At 40.0% G+C, this 27,868-nt stretch overlaps 1 protein-coding gene across 3 annotated transcripts; it reads right to left on the reverse strand.

Moving 5' to 3' along the window:
• Positions 1-277: 277 nt before the first annotated feature.
• Positions 278-27,683, reverse strand: PRP4K (pre-mRNA processing factor kinase PRP4K). 3 transcript variants are annotated; one of them, XR_003707702.2, is made up of 18 exons: positions 27,475-27,683; positions 21,314-22,507; positions 20,316-20,486; positions 19,552-19,704; positions 18,181-18,262; positions 16,850-17,060; positions 15,130-15,203; positions 14,398-14,488; positions 12,701-12,848; positions 11,254-11,391; positions 9,460-9,613; positions 7,840-7,954; positions 6,862-7,013; positions 6,004-6,090; positions 4,083-4,899; positions 2,916-3,552; positions 2,094-2,139; positions 278-1,166 (listed from the first exon to the last, which is right to left on the reverse strand). XR_003707702.2 is itself a non-coding variant. In XM_028737830.2 (15 exons), the coding sequence occupies exons 1-15, from the start codon at positions 27,591-27,593 to the stop codon at positions 4,696-4,698; spliced, it is 3,093 nt and encodes a 1,030-aa protein (XP_028593663.1). In that variant the 5' UTR covers positions 27,594-27,683; the 3' UTR covers positions 278-4,695. The 3 variants fall into 3 exon arrangements, 1 of the variants encoding a protein (XP_028593663.1); XR_003707701.2 differs by having other exon boundaries at positions 2,916-4,899; XM_028737830.2 differs by having other exon boundaries at positions 278-4,899.
• Positions 27,684-27,868: the final 185 nt, after the last annotated feature.

Genomic DNA, 27,868 nt, shown 5'->3' on the forward strand with positions numbered 1-27,868 from the left:
CATAATGTCAGGTAGCATCTACTGAACATTGTGGACTGTTGAATGAAGGTGCAATAGAAAGGGGGGAGGAAATAAAATAGTATACTGGCACAAGATTCCTCTTCCTGATTTTGAGCCCCCACCCCACCCCTGACCTCCTGGAAAGCCTTTGGGGGGGGGGTATAGGGGAGAAATGGGAAGGAAAATATCCATCTGTGTGTACTTACACAATACTGGATAAAAGCCCGTAAATTTTAACACTGCTTGATTGTAAAGAAAACAACAACCCTCAGAGCCGTAGCTTATATAGTTTTCATTTTATTAGTAATTTCAAATTAATGTGTCAAATGCATTCACAAGAAGGAATTACTTAATGGCAGCAAAATATTGACAGTTACAATAAAGAAAAGCAGAAGTGAAAGAATAACTTCTAGGTTAACCATGTTCATCAATGTTAGTTTGTGATAAAACACATTTTCACAGAGATCAAGCTGTGCTTATCCACAATCTGAACTACAATGAATACATCTAAAAATCTGACAAAGCCCCAGGCATCATGGAGTTTTCTTAGATTGGGCTTGGGGAACCTGTGGCCCTTCAGATGTTGCTGGCACTATAACTCCCATCATCCTGACCACTCAACATGCTGGTTGGAGCTTATGGGAGTTGAGAGTCCAAATCTGGAAGACCACAGGTTCCCCACCTGTCTTAGATAAACTTGCAGAGCCTTCCTGTTAACTCAGTGTTGTGGCTGGTGACAAAGCTTACTCCTTGCTTGTGTTAACAACTCACTCCAGTTGTATGGTGAATGTAGTGTGGTTTTGGGCAAATCAATCATCTGGTGTTCATTCTTTGAACCACCAGACTAATACAATAGGTAGATCATACTGACTACATGGTTAGAAGCACATCTTAGGAATGCGTCATTGCATTGTTATTTAATATTCCATAGAACTCGGCGTAAGCAAACACACAAAAACTTTAATAAGCTCGTTATTCATCAAACGTCAAAAATGAATGGTAAAAAGTGTTATCTTAAACCACTGCTTCACTTTTTGATGCACAAGTTCATTACTGTTTGTCAATCTCACAAAGATATCAGCCTTCTGTATTTTCATAGTCTGATCTGCCTCCTGAGCAAACTTCAATCCATGCAAATTTTTCTCAGAAATTTTCTGCCACTTACCCTACACAGGAAGGGAAACACATGATTAGCAAAGGCAGAAATCAGTATCAGATATATCAAAGTCATTTCAAAATAACCTTGTGTGTCATAGCAACCTACACTGCAGCACAAGGATAAATAGAACTAGAAGATATTCTTAAAATACATTTCCAAACTGATGCAACGGATACAGTAAATATACTGTAAAAAGCAGTATATTTAATTCTTACTTGACTGACCTGTGGCTTAAGTATATCCTCATTTTTCAGTCTGTTTGTTTTTTAAGCTTGGTCTAGTATCCGTCAGAAAGCCACTCCACTTAAAAGTCTAAATTGAATTGCTGAGAGAAGCAAAGCTAAGTCCTATGATCTCCCACTACAATGTGAACTGAGTTATAAAAAAACTGGTCTACACCTCCAGAATCTCTGCTGGCTCTTCAGGTATACACCCACACAGCCACCCTCTGCAAAAGGTCTGACCTCTTCTTAACACTTTGAGACATCCAAAGTAAGATTGATATTTTGCAGCCAAAGAATATATAATGCATGCCCCGGGATAAATGAATGTTGCAGTATGCTGATACCTGCTTGCAGAAATTTAAATAGTATGTCCGTGAGCTTATCACTAGGGCTCCTTTGGCAGGAAGGGTGGAATAAAAATGTAATAAATAAAATTTACCATCAAATGTGCTTGACTCTTGCCTACAGTATTATAATAAAATGTTTATTTAACCATGCCTATCTCAAGTTTATCACAACAAAATCACATCACCCAAAAGATGAAACAGACACGTTTTACATAAAAACACCACAACGGTACTATGCTAAGAACTGCCAGAATGGCAAAAGTGTAAATGAAGTCTATATATATCTCAGTGCTGTGAACAGGGGGGGGAAAAAACTAGACATAACTAAATGAATGTTTTTCATATCTTTTATAGAACAGAAACCTTTGTTCATGTCTTCTGGTTTCCATCATCTTCATTTGAGCGGCACCTATAACACAAAGAACAAGTAAACAAGCAACTTTGTTTTTCTTAGGAACTGTTTACAAATCCTGTTGCCATAAGGTTGGTGGTAGCTGCTACAGGAGTTGACATGACCAACTCTTTTCATTACTTGTAAACGGGGGGCAAGGAACAATGGTGGAGGCAATAGAATTTTACGACAATCTGGGTCAGAATGCCACCTGGCGTGCAAGATAGCCTGGAGGTGTCTCCAAAGCAGTGTGCGCCACACTGCTCCGTGCAAATAACTATCAAGTAATCTACTTCTTCATTTCAGTGAGAGTGAAAGCTGCATTCTGTCTCCTGCACAAACAAGAAGTATTTTAAGTAAGCTGACAGAGAAACAGATTTGCTACTTTTAAAGTAACTTTAGGAGAAGAAAAAGGGTAGAGGGTCAAGACAGGCAGGTTAACATCACTTGCCTCCTTTGCAGTGTGCTATTTTAAAATGGGGAGGGGGGGATAGATCACCCCTTAGGCAAGCAGCATGACGGATTGTACTAAATGCGCACAACTGGATGCAATTTTCTGCCTAAATGGATTTTCAAAAATCCTATTTACAGAATTTCATGATTTGGGGTGTTTTTGTACACCTGTGCAACATACATGAAATACATACAAATAAGATAATACGTGGATCAGTTTTTTAATGCAAGAATTGGATTGGTAAACGTTAAACCACTGAGTTTGGTACCTTCATGTTGAACAAGGAGCTATTGTTTAAGTTGTTGCTAAATGTTTATCTACACATGCTGTCAGAAATAACCTTGTTAGGAAGGTGAAGTTGGTGTCTCAGCAAACCAGACCCCCTGGAGTAGGCGTTGAGTGGCCTGTGACTTGCTTTCCTTGTCTCTCTCAGCACCATCAAAAAGGAAAAGTAAGAAAAACAGCACAAACATTAGTTAAAACCTGATTCGAATCCAACAACCTACAGGAATAAATTTACAATGAAAGTAGACAGTATCTGTAGGGTGCAGGGGGTAGTATCTAAACTGAAATGTGGATAATTAAGAATCTAATCTCTCTTTCAATGGGCCACATCTTTTATTAACTGCTTTAATTAACAGACTATCAAAAACGAAAGATTCCTCTGATGCGATTACCTGAGTCGGCAACACTGGAGACAAAATCTTTTAAAAATGGCTACCAATGCCTTGTTCACAAAAGACTTTATTATCTAATGATGCATACTGAAAACATACAGAAATCTGCATGGTCCACTTTACATGCAGCAGAACAATCTTCACTTTACAATAAGTGAATGTCAACTGTTTTATGCAAGAGACAACACTTTAAAGTCACATTTCTTAAAGAAAGCTTCATTTACAAAAGAAATAAAAGGTAAAGAAGCAATTACCGCTTTTAAAAAGCAGCTGCTTTGTTCAAGAGTGGAAGGTTTATGCCTGTATTGAAAGACAACATGATCACAAATAATGAAAACAATGAACAAATGAAAAACACCTTTAGCATAAAGCAGTACACTTTCAAATGACATACAAGTAGCTAAAAAATCTTTATTATGGTGTTCTCTATCTGGCCATGAAATAAGGACTTTTGGAAGTGGAGCTCCACATTTGTCGTTAGGAAATGAAAACTTCTCTAAGTATTGGCTCTATGCCATAGTGAACTGCATTTAACAAAATGTATAAAGTCTATATATATAGCAAGTTGATTTTTTAAAAGTGAAAGTAATAAACAGTACACTGAAGGCGCTCTCTCCATCAAGTGCACACTCCCCAATTTTTTTTTCTGAATGTGATGATCAAACAGAAGTTGGAATTATGCCACAGTTGTAATGCCAGAAAACAAAAAACAAGATCATTTATATAAAAACATGCAGGGAATTCCGCTACAAAGCTATTGACCCTCATTTGCCAGTTGCTCCAGTACAATTAACATCTTAAACATCAGTGATGTTGATGGTTTAGCTTACCTTCAGTGTACTGAAAGTTGTACGCAACCTGCTTTAAAAGAGGAGACCATCCCTGCGGGCAGGCTCAAGAAGGAATAGACCCCCTTCGGCACAGACTACACCAAGGGCATGCTGCTGTGGCCTGCACGCACACACCTAGGAAAATGCAATATAAACAGCATTTATGCTGGCCATTTTTCAGAGACCAAAATGAAGCCAAATCTGCTAAAAACCAAAATCAACCACCCAGTCTTACTGATATTTTAAGAGATGCTTTGTTGCATTTAGTTAGGGTGAGAGAGAGGGAGCATATGTGTGTGTGTTTTTATATATATATATATATTATATATATACGTGTTTGGGAACTGCAGCCATATACGCTAGCATTGTATTTCTGTGCAGTCTTGGCAATAAAACAGTTCTACAGTGAAAAAATCTTCACGTGAGAGACAAACAGAGTTACTCTAACATTTCTAAAAGAAATATCCGCCTTGGTGTTAATTCAAATATATCATTCTTCCTCAACTTTGCAGGGTAATTATTTATATGCTATATGTACATTTATAAATTGCTGTGAAATTGCATCAGTCTTTGTATATTAACTAGTCAAACCCTTTGAACATCTTCGCTGGATTTAAATTTTCTCCTGGATGAAGGCATGCTGCAGAGCCTGGTTGATACTAATCCGTTTAGCTGGGTCTAACATGAGGATCTGGTCCAACAAGTCCTTCAGCTGGTGAACCTTTTTGCGCTGATCTTCAGGGAGGCGTTGGCACCCAATTAAATCTGCCAGCAGGTCCTTTGTTGGATTAATGGTGCTCATGACAGTTACTTTTTCCTACAAAGATAAGGGCATCCAGCACTTAATATCTGAGGCAACAATAAAGCCATAGAAATAGTATATGGACATTCCAACTTATGGTGGTGCTTTGTTATTTTAAATGGGGCATATTACATTCAACAGCTAAATGGAGTTTCTTATTTTATGGACTGCAGAAGGCTGGATCATGCTAGGTGAAAAGTGCTAGCATTTTCATGGAAATGGAGAAAAGACTAGTAACTTTAATCGGATTCTAAGTAAACATCGTTGCATGTGCCCTAGTTTAGACGCCCTCCCAACCAGCTAAAAGCTGATTGCTGTGCTGTGAAAATCTCTTCTCTGAAGTCCTTCACAGCACCCAATCACTATTCCGTGTGATCACAGCCAAGGTGAGGAGAGCCACACCTCTTAGCTATGCCTGTGAACAGCACGGTAAATGGGTGAGCATCCATCATTTGCTGCACTTACTTGAGCTTCTCATTCCCTACTCCCCACCTTCCTTGACCACCACTAACTTAAGCCCCTCTCGTGCCAAATCAACGCTGCAGAACTGAGGCTGAAAGCAGAGCTACTCAGTGCACAGACTCAACAGTTCACCATTTAACATCAATGTACACTGCAATCACAACAGTTGTCCCCCATCTTACCTTAACAAGGTAGATCTTTTAGACTAGAAAATTGGGGTTCACCTTGGGGAAATAAAGAGAATGTACCCTCCAAATAGGAGCTTTCTGTGTATTCTGTACTGCGTGGACTGTTTTCTCAAAACTAAAGAAGGATGAAAGTATTTCAACCTTCACTGCAAATCTGCAATTAGTGAATAGTTTGGGTATTCCACTGAACCAATTCAGCTGCTATTGTATAAAATCTTCATGTATTTGTTCATGTGGGATTCTCTATGCTAATAAGTTTGCTGCCAGTTTGAAGAATATGCTGTATATTGTTACTGATCTCTCCCAAGCTTGGTGTATGTCAATGAGTTTTAAAACAAGCCCTTCATACAAAAAGTTGCAAAATTTATATAAGAACCATATTCACCAAATTCTAATTTAAACCTATAAAAAAGGCATGAGAAATTTCCAAACAGAACATCGCATTTTACTTAGTGTAGTTCAGACTTACCCTTTCTGTTACTTTATCTACCTCTATGTACATAAAGTTGAGATTTTGATCGAAGTGTTGATCTTTGAAGACTCCTTTTCGGATCATCTGAAAATAGATAGCAAACTGAAAGTCTTTAAAAGTCCACAAGTATAAATCATGAAAGCAATAATCTCAAAGAGAAAGGCTTATTTCAACCATGTAGGCAAACTGAAAAATAAAGTGCACTTTATTTTACGCAGATCTCAGAAGCTTAGGGCATATGAAATCTTCAACTGATAAAAAGGTAGCATCTTAAAATAGGCCTCTACACATTTAACTCCAGAAAACTAAGACAAGCCTACATCAAAAGCCTCACGTTACTTCCAGAAAACATCAGGGGTCATTACGTTCTATTTCTTCAGATCACTGCAGAGAGAGAGAAAAATCTACAATAAAAAATGAGATGTCTTTTTCATTGGCATCAACGATAGACTGTTGTATCCCATACTCTCAGCGTGTGAGTGGAAGGCATTTGTGCTCACACAAGAAGACTACATCTTCCTCTCTTCCCACCTGCAGCCCTCTGAATATCCTCAAAGTCTTCCTAGAGGGTGGCATAAAGGGAGCTGCAGCGGGGAGGAAAGAAAGGTGAAAAGCTGTTCTGCAAGCAGGAGTCCTCTCATGCAATGGTGAGTTCCACCCACAGACTCTAGTTACTGGGAAGTTCCACTAGAATTAAGTTTTAATAGCATATTGGCCCCTTTCAGAAAGAATATCCGCAGGCTGTAAACCATAGTTTAGGGGCAGGGTGAACAAGTTGGGATGTTACAAGATTCCTACAAGATCAGGGAAAATTCTACAGTGTTATTCATCTTTACAAGCAATTTATTTCTTTACCTTGTTTGGCATCTTTCCTTTGAGGTCCATAGCAAGTTTCAACATATGATTGTTGGTTTTCCCAGGAAACAATATTTTTCCTGTGTAAAGTTCATATAATGTACAGCCTACAGACCACATATCTATACCGTAGTCATAGATTTTGCCTATAACTGAAGGAGAACAGTTGTAAAATTAAAACCATTAATCGTACAAAATGGCACACTCAAGTAAAGGTCACTCACTTTTCTAGGATCAGCCAGCCACAAAAAGAACAGAATAAATGAGTTGCAATATCTATGATACTCAGCTCGTAAAAATGGGTATACTATTAAAACATCATTGCCATCATATCCTTTTCTAAACTTCAAAATTCATCCATCTGTGATGCTCCACACCAGCCTTAATTTCTTTCAGATCAAGAGTGTCAGATGGGAGGTGAAAAGAGATTGGGTGAAAAGGTGGGTGAAAAAGTTTGTAGAACAGAGATTTTATGGTGTAGCAGTAGATAATACAGTACAATATACTACAGAAGTTTCCGTTCCCAATCTGATCATCTGTTACGCAGAGGGAAAAGAATGTCAGAGGCAAGAGTGTGGAAGGAACAAAGAACAAAGTGGCTTAGGCAAGGAGATGGGGAGATACTATCAATCAAGTGAAAGGAAAATGGGGAAGAAGCACCTAGGGAACCTTGAAAAAGGAGGAGTGGCAAAAGACATTGGTGAAGGAGGGAGGAGGGGACCCAGTAAGGGAGAACTTGATAAACCAAAAGCCAAGGAAACTTGTAGATCGAGTTTGTTCTCCTTCTCACAGTAGCCTGCCATACACCCATGCTAGTTGGTTGATTGATAACTATTAAAATCTAAGACCGCATCAAGAAATTTTGCCATGTATAAAATTCAATTTTTGCGGTCCTCCTTCATAAATGTGCAAGTTAAAATCAACATTAACTGCAGAATTCGAATATAAGAAAGAATATCTCAGAGTAGATTAACTTACTGATTTCAGGAGCACGATAAAATCGGCTGACAAGATACGGTGTGATGTCATTATCCGCAACATGTGAAGCCGACCCGAAATCGCAAAGTTTTAGAATAGTTTTAGATTCGTTCACCTTAAAAAAAGCAACAAGAATTGTACTTAAAGGAGAAAGTAGCAAATGACACTGATTGTACAAACTAACCACCAAGCTTTAAGAAGTTCAGCATGTGTATTTAGCACATATTAATACTGATTTTGTTTAAAAACAGGATAGAGTTCAAAATCAAGGTGAATCTGAACACTGTGTGCTGGTAACCAATGGAAAGTGCTATGACTTCATGCTCTGCTATGGGCTTCCTGGAAGCATCTGATGGGGCCGCTGTAAGCAATAGGATGCCGTGACTAAATAGCCCCATGGTCTGATCCAGAAGTTTTATTTAGTTCTTGTCATCTTTAAAAAAGATGTCTGAAAGAATGTGTAACTTCTAGAGATGCCATATTTTAAAAGGAATTTACTCTGAAGTTAATACTGACATCTGTTGAGAAAAACTGGAATTTATTCACCTGATAGTCATGAAGAAGAAACATCTGAAATGAATTTGTACTTCACCTCACAGACAGAGTTCGCACTTGAATTATTTTGCCCAGCATCCAATCCATGTTTTGTGGTTGTCAACAGCAATCCATTCCAATAAATATTCTATATAGCTAACCTCCCAGCAGCCCATACCCAAATGTTTTCAAAAACTGTTCGGTACAATGTTTGCACAGAGTGGGTTACTGTCCTTATTCCATGCATCCTTGTAACTGTATGCATGACTAAAATGTTCCTTCTTATGCAAAAAAACTGCTGGAACTGTCAGGGGGTTGGAGTTAAGTGTGCCTACTGATACAAAGGCAGTTATGCCAGTGATGCATTTTCTGTGGAATGCTAATTTATCATGTAGGTGCACAAGTAGGTTATGAGAATAATTGCAAATTATACATTAAAATGCTAGCTAGCGTATTACAATTAGCACTGGCCAAATATTAGAATTCAAATGTTGCCAGTAAACTACTGAAACTTAAAATGACAAGTAGACTGCTCCTACAATAATAATAACAATAATATTATTATTTATACCCCGCCCATTTGGCCGGGTTTCCCCAGCCACTCTACAAGTAATGTGAAGGCTGTTTGAGAGAGTGGTTGCGGCACCAGCAAGGAATCTCTCTGTATAATAGGAGCAATCCATACAGTGAGAGAGCTCTATATGTTACAGTTGACCTAGGGAGGGTCACTCCACAGGGGTGGTTCGCCATAAAGACCAGTCCTAAGCTACGGCACATCTTTAGTTTGGAATGCAAGCTTGATTAAATTTGCTCTTATTTGTTGTATTACTATACTAAGTTGAGTTGGATCTTATTCATAGAAATTGCTTCTTCCCCTTGGGGGAGGACTTGGGGGACACCAGGGGAGATAGTCATGATCAGGCAGTTGGGGAGAAATCAAGCAGTCACTGATATTTTTCAGCATAAAATCCATGAGAGAGAGAGAGAATATGAATTAAATCTCATAGAAATTGACACAATGTAAACAGGGTATTGTATTTTCTTTTCCCAAAACTATCTGCAGGGTTGTAACAAAATATTACTTACTAAAATATTGTCTGGTTTGATATCAGCATGCAAGATGTTGCATCTTTTAAGAAGTTTTAATGCTAGGAACAGCTGCTGACTATATGATCGCACTGCCTTTATATGGAGGCCAACATCTTTTCCATACTTCTTCAGCACCTCTCGTAAGTTCATACTAAATTGAAAAGAGACACACAACAGATGGGGAGAGTAGTAGGTGGAAGAAACATAATGCCAAACACATTAAAAATAGAAATACATAGTAATTCAATGTACAGGAAGTTTATAGAAGTCAATCTGTAATAACATTGTTTAAACAACATTAACTTTATTTATTATTTGTAAAACTATTTTTATAACACTGTATCATATAAATGTATAACAGATAACAATATAAATCTTTTTCATACCCGACCATTTCAGCCCATAAATTACTTGCAATGGACCACCAAAAAGGGTGTACTGTACTTAGCAACAGCATTTGTCTGAAAATCTCTTAGCTGAACATCAGGTGGCAGATGGCGAGTTGCATCTATATAAATCATTGTGCACATGGAACAACTGAAACGTGTGCAGTGGAACTTCTCACTTCTCCTTCCTCTCCCTTGCACACCCCCAGATCTGCTCTGGAGGGAACCCCAACTCTTCAGAGCTGATTTGGGGGTTGTGAGGAAGGGAAAGGGAGAGGGGGGATGCTCCATTGCACTCGTGGAAGTTGTTCCAGGCATGCAATGATTTAGTTGCAAATAACTCTGAGAAAACTTACTTGTATTTATAACTGAATAGAGCTATTTCTTAGTACCTTCAGAGATTGATTTTCTAACACACACATGAAGTAACAGGACAGACCCTTGATTTCCAGAACAGAAATGACCCACCCTACATGAAAAGAATGCTTCTGTTTTGGCTACAGAATTAAAAGATTGTTAACGTCTTCTATCAGAAAACACTACCATTACTTTTAAATCTCCCAATTCCATGTACACATGGAATTAAAAATAACCCATGTGTGTATAAAGAATTTTTTAGCTTATGTTTTAATGACTAAATTGTCAGTTTGCATTTCTTAGTACAGAAAGTATTGATCTGATGTGTAGAGATCTTTCCTGTTCTGCTTCTTATTTCAAGAAGATTCTCTGTGTGAAAGGTTTCTGTTGTTTGGGTTATACCTTCTGGGAAGCTGAATACAGTAAGTTTAAACTGGTTCTCATGCTGACTATTATAGTCAGGCCAGGAGGAGCCTGGGTTACTCACTTTCTCTTTCTGTCTCTTTGTTCTGTTTCTGTATGCTATAGTGTTAAGATTTAGTCTTATTATAAATACTTGTAAATTTTCTTGTAAGCGCTGCAGGTGGATTTTTATGGACTGTGCCAATCCTGAATGAATTGGATTTGTGACCATTATGCTCATTTGCCTTCAATAGCAAGTCAAGCTCTGCTGGATAAAGTACAATTGCCTCTGGTCTATTTTTGGGAACTCTGCTACGTGTTTAAGTTTTTTCCTCCCCAGAAGAAGCTGGGGCGACATAAATATTGTTCTGTGGCTTTCTAATTTTAATGCCAGGATAATTCTACAGTTTTGGAACCTCCTCCTCTTGACACTATTCTGCTTTAATAGTCACCGTCTCTGATGGAACGAATTGCAACTTGACGTGTCAGGTCATTCTGCTTATTTCTTTTTCAAATATCCTATTCCAGAATACCCTGTTATATGCTGAGGAAGAACTACTTCTGAAACTTTCATACAAGGTTTAGATTAAGGAGATGAACAGGGCAATAAGATAAACAGTCTAAACAGCATTATTTTAAACCTTACCTGAGTGGTTCAAATACTAAACAAAGGTGCTGCTTGTGATAAAAATGCCGGAACAATCGCAGGCAATGGAACTTGTCATCAGGATCTGCATCATTGAGTTTTTTCAAGAATTCCAATTCTTTTAAACCAGTTTTTTGCCTGAAAATAAATCCATTTATTATAATATACATCACACAGACACCATTTAAAATGCAGAGGTTTAAATGATATAAAGAAATATATAAAGAAGCAACAGTAACAATATTACAAGGATCAATGTAATCTGAACTTAGGGGTTGCCACTACCAGAAGACATATAATGCTCTCTGGAGACTAGGCAGACAAGGCAGCCATAAGGATAAGAGCAGAAGGACCTTATCTGATATGAGAAACTTCTGGTTTGCAACTGTGACTGAATGCATGCAAGACTGAAGCTTGCAAAGATTAGGCAAGAAGATAGAGAACATCCTGTTATGGGAACTTTGGGGAAGGAGGAGGTAATATGGGCTATTATAATCCCTAGAACAGGCAGAAGCAAACTCGGCCCTTCAGATGTTTTGGGACTACAGTTCCCATCATTCCTGACTAGTGGTCCTGTTAGCTAGGGATTATGGGAGTTGTAGGCCAAAAAACATCTGGAGGGCCGAGTTTGCCTGTGCCTGCCCTAGAATATTGTTCTTCAATCTAGGTCCCCAGATGTTGTCGGAATACAACACCCACCCCCCAAGCCACCTTAGGCAATGGCCAAGGATGATGGGAGTTGTAGTCCAACATCTGGGGACCCAATGTTGAAGAACACAGACCTAGAAAGGGATAGGGTGGAACTTGTTGATAGCCCAGAAAGTGAGTACGTAACAGAAAACTGGAAGCACAGTTGCCCTGGTATGCATCAGAGTCTGGCATCATTTCTGCCTTCCTAGGGTCTGTTTGTTCATCTACCCAACTCTTTCAGAATTAGGAAGTCCCCATGAGGCTTCTTCAGGTATCATACAAACATACAGATATGGTGGGGAAATACACAGCACTTGAATTTTACAGACATTAAACTGTTATGGTTAATTCACTGGGACAGCTTAAATGTCTCTTCAAATCTGCTCCAGAGGGTTGGAGTAGTTTTCAAAGAACAAAGGAGGTGGCATGGGAGCTGGAGAAAGGAGTGGAGGGAGACTGTCAAGTCTCACCTCCATTTCTGTTCTGTGGACAGAAGGCTTCACTAGATCAATAAACTGTCTTCCAGCAGATGAACACCAACTCTTTACAGTTAGTCGCTCAACTACTGAAACCAGCAGCTACAAATTAGTAGTTTACAAATAACAGGATTCTACATATTTACAAAACATGCTACATAACAGTCTTCCTGAATATTGTGCAAATCTTCAATCGCTGTTCATGCATCTCTGCAAAACTTGTAGGGCCACTACTGTTTTAGTTCATTTTATCTTGAGATGTAATTTTTTTTTTTACTTACATAAGCTCATTGTTCCTAATGATTTTGACAGCCACTTCTTGGTTTGCTCTTGCCATATCTCTGGCCCTCACCACATTACTGAAAACTCCTTGGCCAGTGTACCCATATACATTGTAGCGTTTATCTAGAACTTCACCTATGTTAACACCTAAGGAAAAGAAAAAAGATGTTGTTAAATGCATTCCCAGTGCCAATCTGTCAATCTATCAAGGAGGATTTACCTGTACAGAAATGCATATAGGGTGTAGTCATAATAGCAATTTCCATTAAGAGTCACTGCCTGCTTTAACATAATTCCTCTGTCTTTGTTCTGGATAGAAATGCAAATATTGTGTTTAAATGAGAAATCCTCCCAACTGGATAAGACAAAGCATGTTGACAACTAGCTTGCTTCTTACCTTCTACAGTGAAGGGATGGTGGAGCCCTAGACTCACTCCTGATCTCAAGTCAGTTAGAACCAGAGTAACACCTAAATAGGTTATCTATGAATACATAATGCTACTCCCTGACTTCTTCCCACTCAGTTTAATGATGCCATGTTTGGGAAAAGAGGAAGGATACAAAGTATTTCCCCCCAAAATACCCACGTTACAATTTATGATCCAAAGAACCATGCACCCCATTTTGATATTTTCAATGAGCAGTCAACACAGAATCCCTGAAGTACTATGAGAGTTTAAAGAACATGAGGATTTAGCAAGGTAATTCTTTAAAGGAGAACAATGGAAGATACTATGTACAGGCAAATTTGCAAATTATAACATGCCTGTTTGAATTCAATTGTCTAAGGGCAATGTGCTACTGCATACCAGCTGCAGGAAATCACAAGTGGGGAGAACGCTGTTGTACTAAAATTCTGCTTGTGGGTTTTCCCATTAGCCATCTGGCCAGTCAATGTGAGAACAGGATGCTGAAGTTTGTGGGTTTTTAGTTCAATCCAGCAGGGCATTTCTTATGCTCTTTAAAGGACATTTGTGCAAAATACCCAAACAGCATTTTAAATATGTAAAAGTAAGCGTGTGAATGGTCTCCATCTTCTGTGTGAACCACTGCCAGCAATTCCTTGTCACAGCAGGGAAGAGCTGGAAGGTTCACACTTTTTACACAAATGTGTCCTCCCCCGCCCCCCAAGCAATGCAAACAGGGTGACTGGTGAAAACCAAGCTAGGGTGCCTATTGGCACCAGAGTAAAGCCAGCTTTCTGGCCAATTAGTTCCAACTTCTCAAGTTCTCTATGCCTCACCCAAATCAAGTACCAAGACATTTATTTTCAGGGATTTTGAACAATATTAACTTGTTTTCCCACATGAGAAAACTAAAAGAGAACCCATTTTCCTGTGGTTTTTTTTGTAGTTGTGTATGCAATATTCTTGAAGGAGATTCAGTGAAGTGTTTGCATTCTGAGTCCAGTTTGGCAAATAAAGCTGGAACTTATTTTCCAAGCCATTATTCTGGTTTCCATTGAATGGTGAATGTTGATGGTTGCTTCCAGAGAAAAACTGGGAAAATGTAAGCTACAGTTGTGGTATATATATATATATATATATATTCACTCACACATTTTCTTTGATGTTCTAAATGTGGGAGATAGCCCTGCAACATTAAAATGTCATTCTGCTGGCCTTTAAACAGGATTCCTTTAATCTGCAGTTGTGCTCAGTTGATAATATATATGAGATGTACCAATCATACTTACGATAATACCCCTCTGCATCTGTCCAGTTATCCCTGAGATTGGGGTTTTCTTTGAAGTCTTTTCCAATGCCAGCAGCCCTAAGGCGTGCACTCTGAAATAAAGTAAATCTCATTTAGCTTTTTCCTTCATATTCGCCTATGAAACTACAAGAACTGTTTTAATTTATCTATTTACTGGTTGCCCAATTACATAGTTTCCTAGGCAGCTCACGAAAAGTCTTTAGAAGGCCCAATATCAACGGGCAAAGACACTTTGTACTTCAAAGAACATACAAAACATCAATGCTAGGCATCTCTCATTAAAGCTGATGAGTGTTTATCTTACTATTTGGGCTATTTGAATTCTGCTGAGTAATTCTGGTATTATCCCTAATGCAACTGCAACAATGAAAATAGTCAAATAATCACTTTCTAGAGTTAATCGTTTAAATGATTCAGGGCAAAACTAAACACTGAATGAGGAGACCTTTATTCACACAATGGGAGTTCCCTTCCTCTTTCTCCTCTTAAATCTGCTTTGGGGGTATTAACCTCTAGGTACATAGTGGGCTGCAGTGGGGAGGAAAGGAAGATGAACTTCTGTTGTGGAGATGGAAGTCCATTCTGCTCACTCACAGACATCATTGGATAAAACAACTGGGAATTAATCCAGTGGTCTTTTAGAAGTTTTTATATATGTTCTTTACCAAAACAGAGCAGCACTTCAAAAAGCATTTATACAAAAATTACCTACATCAAAATATGCAGCAAACATATCATCTGATTCTGTGAACATGTCAGGAGCTGTAATTTTCTTCTGAGACGAACCTTAAAAGAATTCACATTCATGAAAGCAATGAGAAAGAATACAAGATAGCCTTAACATTTCTACAGATCATTCCATTAATATCCTGCTTTCAGAATCTTCTGGACTGAAGAGCAACGTGCAACACAATTAAAATACAGGCAGCCCTTCGTTTATGTGTGTTCAATGTGTGTGCGGCCGTATATACGTGCAGAACCCAGAAGTGACCTGGAAACATTGTAAAGATGTCACTGAAATGTCACTAAAATGGCAGAACAGGGGTGGGGGAGGGGATTTACAGGCTTTTCCAATAGGTTTCAATTATACATGATTTCACCAATGTGTGCGGTGCCTCGGAAAGTAACCCCTGTGTAAACAGGGAGCTGTCTATAAAATTGAGGGGACTGTGCCTGCCTCCCAGAGTTCTTTGCTCTCCTGCCTCTGTCACGTGAAGAGGGATACTACCCACCTCATTTGGTTCATCATCAACCGCCTTAAATTAAAACAATCCCAAATACACAACTTACAGTGCAAGCAAAAAGCAGAGTAAAACTCTATGTCTCTAAAGATCTGGAATAAGGTTTTCACCTGGGTAATACAAAGATAGCTTAAACTTAGCAGCAGATAAACCTTCAGATTTCCAAAGTTAGGGTGTCACCACAAGGAAGTCCTGTCTCTGATCACCACCTGCCTCATCTCTGATGACAGCAGGACCTAGAGAAGGACCTAAAGCAGATCGTCATACACCGGGTGGGGTGGGGTGAAGAAGGTGGTCCCTTAAAGTATCTAGTTGCCAAGCCACCAACATTGACAAGATAGGGTTCTTTCCCCCTGTTCCAGTCAGTAATCTAGTCACAGTAATCCCACCCACAATTGTGCAATCTCAAAACCCCGGCGTTCGATCCAGTTTCATGACTTCTAACTAAAGTCCTATTAATTTTTATGGGTGGTGCTGTGGTCTAAGCCACTGAGCCTCTTGGGCTTGCCGATCAGAAGGTCGGCGGTTCAAATCCCTGCGACGGGGTGAACTCCCGTTGTTCCTGCCAACCTAGCAGTTTGAAAGCACGTCAAAGTGCAAGTAGATAAATAGGTACCGCTCTGGCGGAAAGGTAAATGGCATTTCCGTGCGCTGCTCTGGTTCACCAGAAGCGGCTTAGTCATGCTGGCCACATGACCTGGAAGCTGTCTGCGGACAAACACCAGCTCCCTCGGCCTATAGAGCAAGATGAGCGCCGCAACCCCAGAGTCGCCCGCAACTGGACCTAACGGTCAGGGGTACCTTTACCTTTTACTCTAAGCATTTCTAAGTCTGGGTCCAACCACTTATATTTTATTGGGATCTGGGTATGTGTAAGAAAGCCATATTACATTGTGCTGAAAACTGCACAAAAATGTTTTTTGAATTTTGACTGTGTGTTCAGTCAGCCTGATAAATTGAGAGGCGTGCCCTTGTTTTCTGGTGACTCAGCATACCAAGTCCTGAAGCGACCCCAGGCATAATTTAACTTAGCTTTATACAAGTGAGAAAACTTGTACAATATTTCATGATATTCTAAAATTCAGGAGACAGTCTCTTACTCATGGCTGCCATGTCAAATGTATCTCACTTTTGATTTTAGTTGTTGCAGATCATCTTTCAGAACACATTTCACAGGAATTTGATTCTTACCATTATTTTGCTCAACAGCCATGAGGTTGTGCTTAGCCTTCACTGAGGCTTCAAAAGTGTCCACATTTTCCCGTTCATACTCTTTAACATCAGCAGCTACCCGCTCTAGAATGTCATCAGGTGAGTTTGAGCGGCTGCGAGTGCTGCTCTGAGGACTGCTTGGTTCAGATGGCATAGACATGTTGCTATCTTCAGTTAGGTACTTGTATTTCTGTAAAAAGAAATCTTCCATTACTTAAGCCACTGAAAAAATGTACATTTTGTGGGGATATAAACGCGGGTGGCGCTGTGGGTTAAACCACAGAGCCTAGGACTTGCCGATCAGAAGGTCGGCGGTTCGAATATCCGCGATGGGGTGAGCTCCCGTTGCTTGGTCCCAGCTCCTGCCAACCCAGCAGTTCGAAAGCACATCAAAGTGCAAGTAGATAAATAGGTACCGCTCCAGCGGGAAGGTAAACGGCGTTTCCATGTGCTGCTCTGGTTCACCAGAAGCAGCTTACGTCATGCTGGCCACATGACCCAGAAGCTGTCTGCGGACCAACGCCGGCTCCCATGGCCAGTAAAGCGAGATGAGCGCTGCAACCCCAGAGTTGGCCACGACTGGACCTAATGGTCAGGGGTCCCTTTACCTTTTCAAACCAAAGAAATATTTTTGCTTTATTCCAGCACCGTGGAAGCAGTTGTTCACGTGAAAGAGAGGCCTTTCCCACATACTTCATTTTATTGCAGACCTCTACTGCATTATGGATAGTGCAGTTGGTAGAGCATCAGACTCTTACTCTCAGGGTAATGAGTTCAAGTCTCATGTTTGGCAAAAGATTCCTGCATTGCATGGGGTTGGACTAGATGACCCCCGTGGTCCCTTCCAACTCCACAGTTCTATTATTATTTGATATCAGATTTTTTCCTAAAGGTCTTTGAAGAGAGCAGGAAAGGCTTTCTGGGGAAGACAGACCTATTAAGGCAACACTGGATCCAACTCTTCATTTCTAAGCCAAAGGAAACATAATAGATATGTCTGTGAGTGTTTGCCCAGGGTTACTAGGGTGCTACCACATACACCAGTTCGAGCATGCCTCTTAGCACGCTGCAGAATGTGATGACTTGGCATTTATTGTGTGCCCTCTTTGTGCAATGCACTCTTTTCCCTTTGCAGTACCTAGACATGAGGGAATTTGTGGCAGCTAATTATAACAGAAAGCTGAATGGATAGTCCTTGTAACTATGGCTACTTGAATGCCTGACCACACTCTATGGAAACAGTATGGACGATCAGCTTTCACAAAATTACAGTCTGGTTTGCAGGGGTACAGTACAGCACTATCACATACCTGAACAATTGCTTGCCTCTGTAACCTTCTCTGCTCTATCAAAGCTTCCTCATCTTCTTCTTCAACATCAAAGTCTTCAAGGCTATTAAAAATGATGATTGACATATCCTTCAGTCCACTTATTGATGCAAGAATTTATACTCAAATACCCTGAAAGCAATACTCAAAGACTTGGATCCTAAAATGTTAATTTAAACAACTTTACATTACAGACTGACAGGAAAAAAACCAAAGTTTTATTATAATTGACCATTATTTATAAGCTTTATTAGATACTAGTTGTTGTAATTCATTCAAACTAATTTAATACACTATGGAGCAGTTATTATGGTTAATGGTTGTATTTTTGTATTTTTGTTGTATTTTTAATTTGACCAACATTGCTCTTTGTTGTATTTATGTTCTCCTTGTAGTGTACTTGACTGCATTTGGTGCTATTGATTGGTATTAACAGTCCTAGAATAAATGTACATAAATATTAAGATATTGGGGAAATTTTGACTATTGAGATTATTGCATAAACATTGTACCAGTCCCTTTTCATATATGAGCCACAGATTAACCAATCTATTTGCCTTTATTATAATTATGGATGGCAAGTAAGTATAATGACAGGCGTATATTCACATATACTTCTTTTTAAGTCTTCATTTTCGTGGAGATTAAGTATGTGCATTTTTACTTCACTGTGCCCAAGTATCGTCTGGCCAAAAACAAATACAAACTATATGGTTGAGACTAGGAATACATATTTGTATTGGATCCTATCCAACAGTGTGACTTGGCAAGGCCTCCATCAGCAGAACAGGGAGGGAAACCATTTTTGGGCTCATTTCCCATCACCACTGCAACCCGCCCCCCGCCCCCCCAGCAACACTCTAAAATGCTCTAGTGCAGATTTAGGGAGACTGTAAGGAACTATGGGGAGAGAAGTTGCTGAAAATGGGCCTTATTACCAACTGGGTAGCACTGTTGGATATAACCTACAAAACTGATTGCTTATAACTAAAGGTTCCTGTAGCAGAGCCTCAGTCAATATGAGATCAAATATTAATCAACTGGCAATCATTCCCAAGGTATCCTAACATCTGACACTGGAGCCCTATCAAACTGAACAGAATGACAGAAGAGTAGTAACACGTTCACCAGCTATGGGTCAGCATTTAGCCAATAAGTTAAAATAACAAGAAGAATGTGGTACATTAGGTAGAGGATCAGCTAGCTACAGCATTGAACTCACTATTAATATTCAAGGTTGCCCTCCATGTTGAAAATACTTCTGATTTAAGAAAAAGAAGACATTTCATCTATCTACACACAGACAAATTTGGTAGAAGATCACAATACGAAACATTAAAATTCAGTTCTTACTTTTCATCTGATGAGGATTCTTGCTCCACCTTCATCCCTTCAGAAAGGCTTCCTTTAAATTTGTCTTCTATTTTGCTCCTACTCCTCCGCCTATGGCCACCCCGTGACCTAGATCTCCTCCTAAGACGAGATCGACTCCGTCGACCCCTATCCCTGAAAATGTGGAATTAAAAGAAAAAAGAATCAATGTGACAAAGTATCTCTTATATTTATATACTTGCTTGAAGCATTTTAAGGTTCAAATCTGTTCCATTCAAAAGCAAAAAATAAAAAAAATAAAAAAATTACTTAGGATGAGGCAAGGTTTGTTCTTCACTTCTCATGTTTAGATATTAATAAACCATGCATGTTGGTTTGGAATTCAAAGTTAGGCCAGCGCTGGTTTCCTCTCTGGTCAGCAGAGGGAGTAGGGCGGCCACAACTTGAGTAGCATGCTCCTAGATGAAGCATAGGAGTGTTAGGGAATTGGCAAAATGTATAGGGCTGTGTCCTACAGAGTTGCCCCATTAGTGCAAGGAATTCTGCCTCTGCAATCAGACTTCCTCTTCCCTCGAGCCCCCACTCAAATATGTTCTGGGGGTTCCCTTACCTCTCCCAAACAGAGGAAGTACCATTGAGAAGGCAGAAGTCCTTGTGCTAACGGAACAACTTTGTTGATTACAACCCATAATGGTGGTGGTAGGGCATTTTTAAAAAAAGAACCATTCTTGGTTAATGTACAATATTAATTTCTACTTATTTTTACAGTATAGTAAAATATATACCTTCTCCGAGGAGATCTACTCCTCCTTCTTGGGGACCGGCTACGTCGAAGAACTGAGCGAGATCTTCGTCGAATAGGAGACCTGGATCTTCTTCTGGATGGGGACCACCTAGGTGGGCTGACATCTTTTGATCGCTCACGTCTAGCGAGGATATCATCCCTAGTTCGTGTTCTTGAAGTTAGAAGAAATATTGTAAAAATATATACAAAAATAGGGCTGATTCCCTTTAAAAAACAATTTTTAAACTCACTGTAAAGTTGTCTTTATAGCATTTCATAGACTGAACTGAATAGAAATATATATAAGCAAGAATGACATAAAAGGTCCCCTATAATTAAAGCATATATAGACATACTATAGCAAAACTGCTGAAATGTTAGCAAATCAAGTTTCATATTCACACCAAATCCTCATGTGATGCTTTTATTGCCTGCAACAGTCTGCCTTTCCAAACAAACCTATGCTAGTTATTTGTAGCTTGAAAAAGACCTCTTCCAAGTTACAAAGTGTTCTCTGCTTTGATGTTTCCACTTCCCAAGAAACATTATCAGTGGCGACTGACAAGTCTAGCTCAGCGTACTGTTTTATTATTAAACACTTAAAACCTCAAAAGTTACTATGCTATTATTTTTGATATTTTGTTAAATAAATCAAAGGTCTTCCACAAATTTCTGTAACACATACCATGCGAAACTGGATCCAGCTGGCTGAGTAGACCCAGAATTGGCCCACCCTCCATGGACCACTTTGACTGGTGGGCAGAACCACCTACTTGTCAGTTATGTGACATCATATGGCACCAGGTCATTCAAGTTTATTTGCCACAGCTGGAAAGGAAGAATCGGGAGCTCACTTATAGTGTTCTCCCATTTCTTCCTTTGCAAATTGGCATCTCGGTTTCACCAGTTCAGCACCTCTGTTGTGTTAGGGGATGGACAGGTGGGTACATTTAAAAAAATTAAAACCACTTGATTCTTAATTTTCTTCATTAAAATTACCTTGGAGAAGAAAAACGCCTCCTTTCCGATTCTCTTCTTTTTCTTTCTACAGATCTACTCTTTGCTCTCCTAGGAGACAGATTTCGAGAGGGCGATTTACTCTGCTTAGATCTGCGATCATTAAGGAGAGGTGATCTGCTGCGTCTTGGCTTATCTCGTGGTTTCGGAGACAAACTTCTTCCTTTAGGGCTGCGGCCAGGTCTTCTACCAGGAGACCTGTTTTCTTTCCCTGATGATGCATCTTTAGAAGGAGATTTGGTGGGCTTCTTCTCTTTTTCAGCCTCCAATCTCCTGGATTTTCGATCTTTAGACCTTGATCGTCTATCTTTGGATTTGCTTCTTTGTTCTAGTGGAGATTTTGATTTTTTGCCACGATCTCTGTTTTTACTTTCATTAACAGCTGGAGATTTTTTATGATCTCTAGATTTCATCTTATCTTCTGCTTTAGTCTTATCTTCTGGAGACTTTGACTTCCTATTTTTCTCCTGAGAGCGCCTTCTAAGAGTTGGAGACTTTGACTTTCCTACTTGATCTTGAGACTTTATTTTTTTAGATGGGCTTTTTGATTTTCTCCTCTCTTTTGATTTACTTCTTGTTGCTTTCTCTTTTATTCCATCAACTCCTGACTTGCTTTTCTTTTTATCAGATCTGTGCCGAGTCCGTTCTTTTGATCTGCTCTTACTCCGTTTCTTTGAACTTGTTTTATTGTCTACAATTTCTGGTTTCCCTTTAACGTTTGATGACTTAGTTGCAGATCTAGTCCCATTTCTCACCTTATCATTGATTTCTCCCTCCTCTTCAGAACCTGACTCATAACCTTGCAATATTAATCCCATCCCAGACTGAACTTTTCCTTCCATTAGCTCATTTTCAAGTTCAGCTTTAAGCAATGCTCTTTGTTTCTCTAAGTCTTCTAAAGGAGCTAAGAAATCAATTTTAGTTCTTTTTGCTGGACCATCTTCTCTATCAGAGGCATCAGTAATCTCCTTTCGTTTATGTTTCTTATGTTTGTGCCTATGTTTATGTTTTTTGTCCTTATCTTCTTCTGAAGAATGTTTATGTTTCTTATGTTTACCTCGGTGTTTGTGCTTCTTTTTTTTATGCCGGCTGTGTTTAATTTGTGGTTGCTCTCCTTCTGAAATATCCCCATTTTCTTCATTTGCACTTCTCTCAGAAATATCAGCATCATCAATTCTGTAAATATATTTAAATAGAATAAATCAGAGATCAAATGAAATATTATGGTTTGCAGCCAGAGATCTGACCAAATTTTCTGAGATCTTTCCTTTCCCCCTCAGTCCTGTGACACAGCTTACCCCACATAGGACAGTCTCCCAATCCTTAGGAAAGTCTTTGGAGGGGGAGAATTTAGGGGGGCAGCTAGGCCCCATAACTGTTTAGAGCAGTGTTTCCCAACCTTGGGCCGCCAGCTGTTTTTGAACTACAATTCCCATCATCCCTGACCACTGGTCTTGCTAGCTAGGGATGATGGGAGTTGTAGTCCAAAAACAGCTGGAGGCCCAAGGTTGGGAAACACTGGTTTAGAGAACTCTTAACCTGCATTCAAGCAAAATATATCAGAAGCATGTCTGTACCTGTAACCATCAAGGATCCCTCCTACAAGTAAATTGTAATTACCCAATAACAACACAGCACAAATACACTAGTGCAGAAAAATTAGATGGAAAAATCACTCCCTGGCAGGTTCTTTTTTTACTTCTACTTGTGAATTAGATCAACAACACAATTACACTTAAGATGTCAGTCAAAGTATATTTTTATACATTGATCCATTATTGCCCCATTTATTTTCAGATTTACTTTGGGGCACAATTAGTTTAAACAGCCATGTTCATCATCCTTGCTAAAGAAAGGACATTTTTTAAAATAACTTGAAAACATTTATTATACCTATTCTTCTATGGTTCCTGTTAAGCTAACTTATGATGAACCAATCAAGATAATATTTTTATTCAAACAAATAGAGCATAAGGGACCAAGCACAAAACATGTTCAATTGCACAACTAAGGATTAGAATTAGAATTTAGATGAAATTAAGAATATAAGAACTAAATATAATTAAATAACAAGCATCACTAAAATTCAGACATACTGTTCATACATAAGGTGCTCAAATACCAATGTATAAATATTATACCATGGTTCGCCAACCCAGTGCCCATGACGGCCTTCATTGGCACACCAGGCATGGGCCCCAGACTCAATTTCATTTTTTAAAAAGCAAGCCCTCTCTAGCCCTCCTAGGAAGAAAGTTAGGAAGCAAAATGCACAGGTACCCTTATAGGCAATTTCTGTGAAATGAGCTAGCCTAGCTGCTCCTACCTGTTAAGTGTTTTTAGCCAATGAGTAAAATTAGAGGTATGCCTATGATTGCTAAGTAGTTGTTTGGACACCAGGCTACAGGAATCCCTGGGGTCCTAAAGAGCACCTGCTTTCCCCTCCCCTTCCATGCATTTTCCAGCTTTATTTTTTTTCTTGTCCCTGGAAGATGTCATTCACCCTTCCTTTCTGCCTCACAACCAGGATGCATCTTGCCTGTGGTAGGTTTGTATTAGATCTGGGAGTTATTTCCTGCAAATACTACTGTATAAGCATGGGTGTGTTACAGAATTCTCCCTCCCTTCCAAAGGCAAATGTTAAAAATTTGCAAAAGAGGGGGAGACATGTCTTCTTGTGTTCAGAAGATAAAGACTAGGCACTAAGATTCCCCTGTAACGTTAACTGACTGTACAATGGTAAAAGTCTATTCAAAACCACGTCTCTTTGTTTCTAATGGGGCTTACTCCCAGATAAGCGGGTACAGGATGACAACCTAGGCTTTGATTTACAGTTGGAATGGGTGAAAGCAGGATTATTGTGCCTTTTAACAGCTGTATCTCCACAATCAAGACCAGCAGGACATAGCTGATTTCCCATGGTAGGAGTGAAGTTCTTGGGGTGGGGGAGCTGCAATAACTGTTCTCTAATTTTGTGTTGTGCCATGCCCTCCCAGCAGCCATATTGCATTATGCTATGCCCTCTCTACGGCAACCATTTTGTGACCTGCACCCACAGCACTCTCTCAAAATTTGAAATGTGGCCATTGATCCAAAAAGGCCTTTGAACTAGGTATCAGACTAAATTGCTTCAGAATTTTACAGATCTAATTAGCATATTGACTCTGCTTAGAACACAACACAAAATGAGATACATGTGGGGTTATCGCCAACGCAAGTCATAACTAATTTGAGTATCTTAAGTCCGCTGACTTCAGTGGGTCTACTCTGAGTATGACTAGTTGGATATAATCCATTGTCTCCAAAATATAAAGCCAGAACTGTGAGTAAAACACACTGTCATGAATGTAATATCCCTGAGCATGATACCAAGCATAGATCCAGGAATCTGTTGCCTACCTACCATTCACGAGGAACAAAAGATGAAAATATCTGTGTGAACTTATGGATTGTGCAATTATTATGTGCCTTATGGCCAATAAGTGTATTTAAACAAAATGAAAATTAGAGTATTGTCTTCCCCTTGTTATTTTTCTTATTTTAACATGTAGGAAATAACTGTGTGTTGATCACTTTGGAAAACAGTCTAGCGACTTCTATTACTTCAGTGATTTTTAGACAACTGGGAGGAAAGCCAGCACAGTACTGTGGCATAAAGGTAGTTTAATACATCACCATCTTCACTACTGTACCTTTCAATACGGTATATTTATGCCCTCAACCTAACTGAAGTTGTAGACAGTGACTAAAGAGTCCCCCTCCCATGGACTGCTGACATAAATGGGCAATCTGAACTTGTCCATATGCTTATCAATTGCGAAAACAGTGAAGAAAAAGAAAACAAGTTCTAGCAAGAAAAACAAGTTTTATTAAAACCTTCTCAAAGAATTTGTGTTTCATCCTGTAACTGGTGTTGATTTTTACCAAATTATCTGCAGCATGAAGCAAGCTCTGACGCATGAAAGTTGTAGTGAAAACTAGCAAAAATTGCACTGATTAGGAGCCCCAGTGCTTGTTCTGGCTGAAGCAGAAACAGTGGGGAGAGGGTAACATGCCCCTTTACTGCATTAGCTGCCAAGCTGACACAGCAAAGAGGCCCAGATTGAGCCTGCTGCTATCATGCGATGGCAGCAGTGTCCACACTGGATCCAGCAGATCCTGTGCCGGTCGCATTTGCTGGAGGTAGGAAGTGGGCTGCTGGGTGCCACTGACAGTACTCTCCACCAGTCCACTGTTTGGGTGGGCACACCCTGACTGTGGGACTTTCCTGCTGGAAGTCAGCAGACACCATTCCATCTAAATGCACAGATCTGGATTGCCATGTTAGCTTAATACTACAGTATTTCAAATTCTACATGGGTCATCCAACCACAAAATGTTTACAGCTAATAACTAACCAGCAAGTCACCCTCGATTGGAAATTGAGTTTTACAAGTTTATTGTGTGTGTATGATTTGTTTAGGGATTACCTCATAAAAAGGAAGTTACTAATCTAATAACCCATGGATACCATAGCTGTAAAAAAAAAAAAAGTGTATTCTGGTGAACAGCCAGAAATTGTGCTTTCAACAGCTCACAACATGAGCTTATTGCCCAAATTTCTTGCATACTGATCCTATTCATGTTCACTAATCAATTGGTCCCTGCAAGTTTGATTACATTTACTCTGAAATTGATGAGCACAAAATGCCCATCAGATTTCCCCCAAAGACATCTGAGAAATGCCAGACTAAATAAAAGTTAGGTGGCAGAGCTTTGGTAAAGGCTGATTTCTACATGCACACCTATGTAAAAAATGCATGATCAAGCCGATATCCCACCAAAGTTCATACTTGCAAGGTTCTTTATTACAGAAATACAAATACGTCTTTAAAATAATTTTAATAATTCATTTTTTATGCCAGTCTTTTGATTTTAACTGGCTTGGCTCCTGACCATAGCTTTAGACTACAAGCATTGTAACAGCTGTTAATCCAGAAATGTCACTGGAGTGGGAGCAGCTTTAACAAATACAATGTAAACGTCATGTGGTTTATAAGTTAAACACTAGCACTTATTTGCCTGTAAGGAGTTACTAAGACACAAAAAAGCCAAGTGTGCATGTGTGATAGACCCATATGGCATTTAGACTATGCCACAACTTTATTTATAAGCAATCGTATCACTCAGATTGCATCGGAAGAAATGGGTAGACCTCTATTTGAGATGAAGCACACCGGAGAAACAAAGTCAGTGATGTGGAAATTAAAAACCAGTAAAATACCAAAGAAATCTGTTAGTGAAATACTTAGCAGCACTGATGGCAAAGGAAAAACAGTGCAGCATGTCTATGAGCAACCACCCTGATATCTTTGGATGGAGGGCGGTATACAAATTCAATCAATCAATCCAACAACAACAATCCCACTAGGGCTAGCAACTTTGCCCAGGCTCGTCAGACATTTCCCCAGCCACGTCGATAAGTCCAAAAGGGAACAGAGTTAACTCTCAAAATAAGCATGAGCAGGAATCTCTCTCTCCCCCTCCCATAATCTCGCAAGTTAACTTGTGCGGAGAAAAGAAAAAAAATCCCGAAAACTACCTTTTTCTTTTATTATTTGGTGCTGCTCTCGCCTTTGCGCACGTTCTTTCTTTTTAAACAAAGAAAGCGTAATGCGAGAGGCTAGTTGCCAACCGCCCTGTCCCCCGCCGCAGGAGAGGCTTAACGGCATTTAATTTCCAGCAAACCTTTCGGGGGTTCCTCCCCCAGGGAAGGAAAGCTCGCGCGGCGGCTGAGCCTTGAGGGCCCGGCGCTGGGACTCCCTTCCGGGTGGGGGCGGCAACTCTAGCGAGACCCAAAGGTAGGCCTTCGGGGCCCGAGCAGGCGCTGGGAAAGGGCCGGGTGGCGGCGAGGGAAAAGCCGGCTTCGTGCTTCCCCGCTCGAGGTTAAGGGCGGGCTCCGAAGAAGCTCGTCCCGCTCCGGCCTCAGACGCCAGGCCCGGCCAGGGCCTCCTCGCGACCGTTATAACGGCTCAACAACGCGTTCTCCCTCACTCCTTCCCTCGCCCACCCGACTTTCTCCCTCACAGCTACCGGAACTAAACCGCGTGCTTTAATATTAGATATCTATATCTATATCTTATGGTTCTTCTTCATCTTCTTACCCGCGCCCCCGCAGCCCCGACTCCACTATCGTCGCCGCGGCCATTTTGAACTTCCGAACTCCTCGACTTCCACCGCCGCCGCCGCCGCCGAAAGCTGAAGCGATTGAGACGTCGCGCATGCGTGCCGGCAACGTAAGCCGAGCCGAAATAGTAATAATAAAAAAACAAACCCCGCACACCTCGCTGGTCGCTTCGGCAGAAACCGGAAATGAGGTAATAGTCACGAGACCGGAAGTTGGTAAACGTAACTTCCAGCAGCTTGTGAGGAGCAGGGAGTTTTGCTCTCGGGAGATGTAGCTCCATACTTCCGGTTCCCATTTGCCAGTAGCTTATGCGCGAAGCGGCCAAGCGCGTCGTTACCATAGAGATCGGAGGGCGAAGCGGGTTCCAGTTC

The sequence above is a fragment of the Podarcis muralis genome, chromosome 8 (assembly GCF_964188315.1).
Source record: "Podarcis muralis chromosome 8, rPodMur119.hap1.1, whole genome shotgun sequence".
Classification (NCBI taxonomy): Eukaryota; Metazoa; Chordata; class Lepidosauria; order Squamata; family Lacertidae; genus Podarcis; species Podarcis muralis.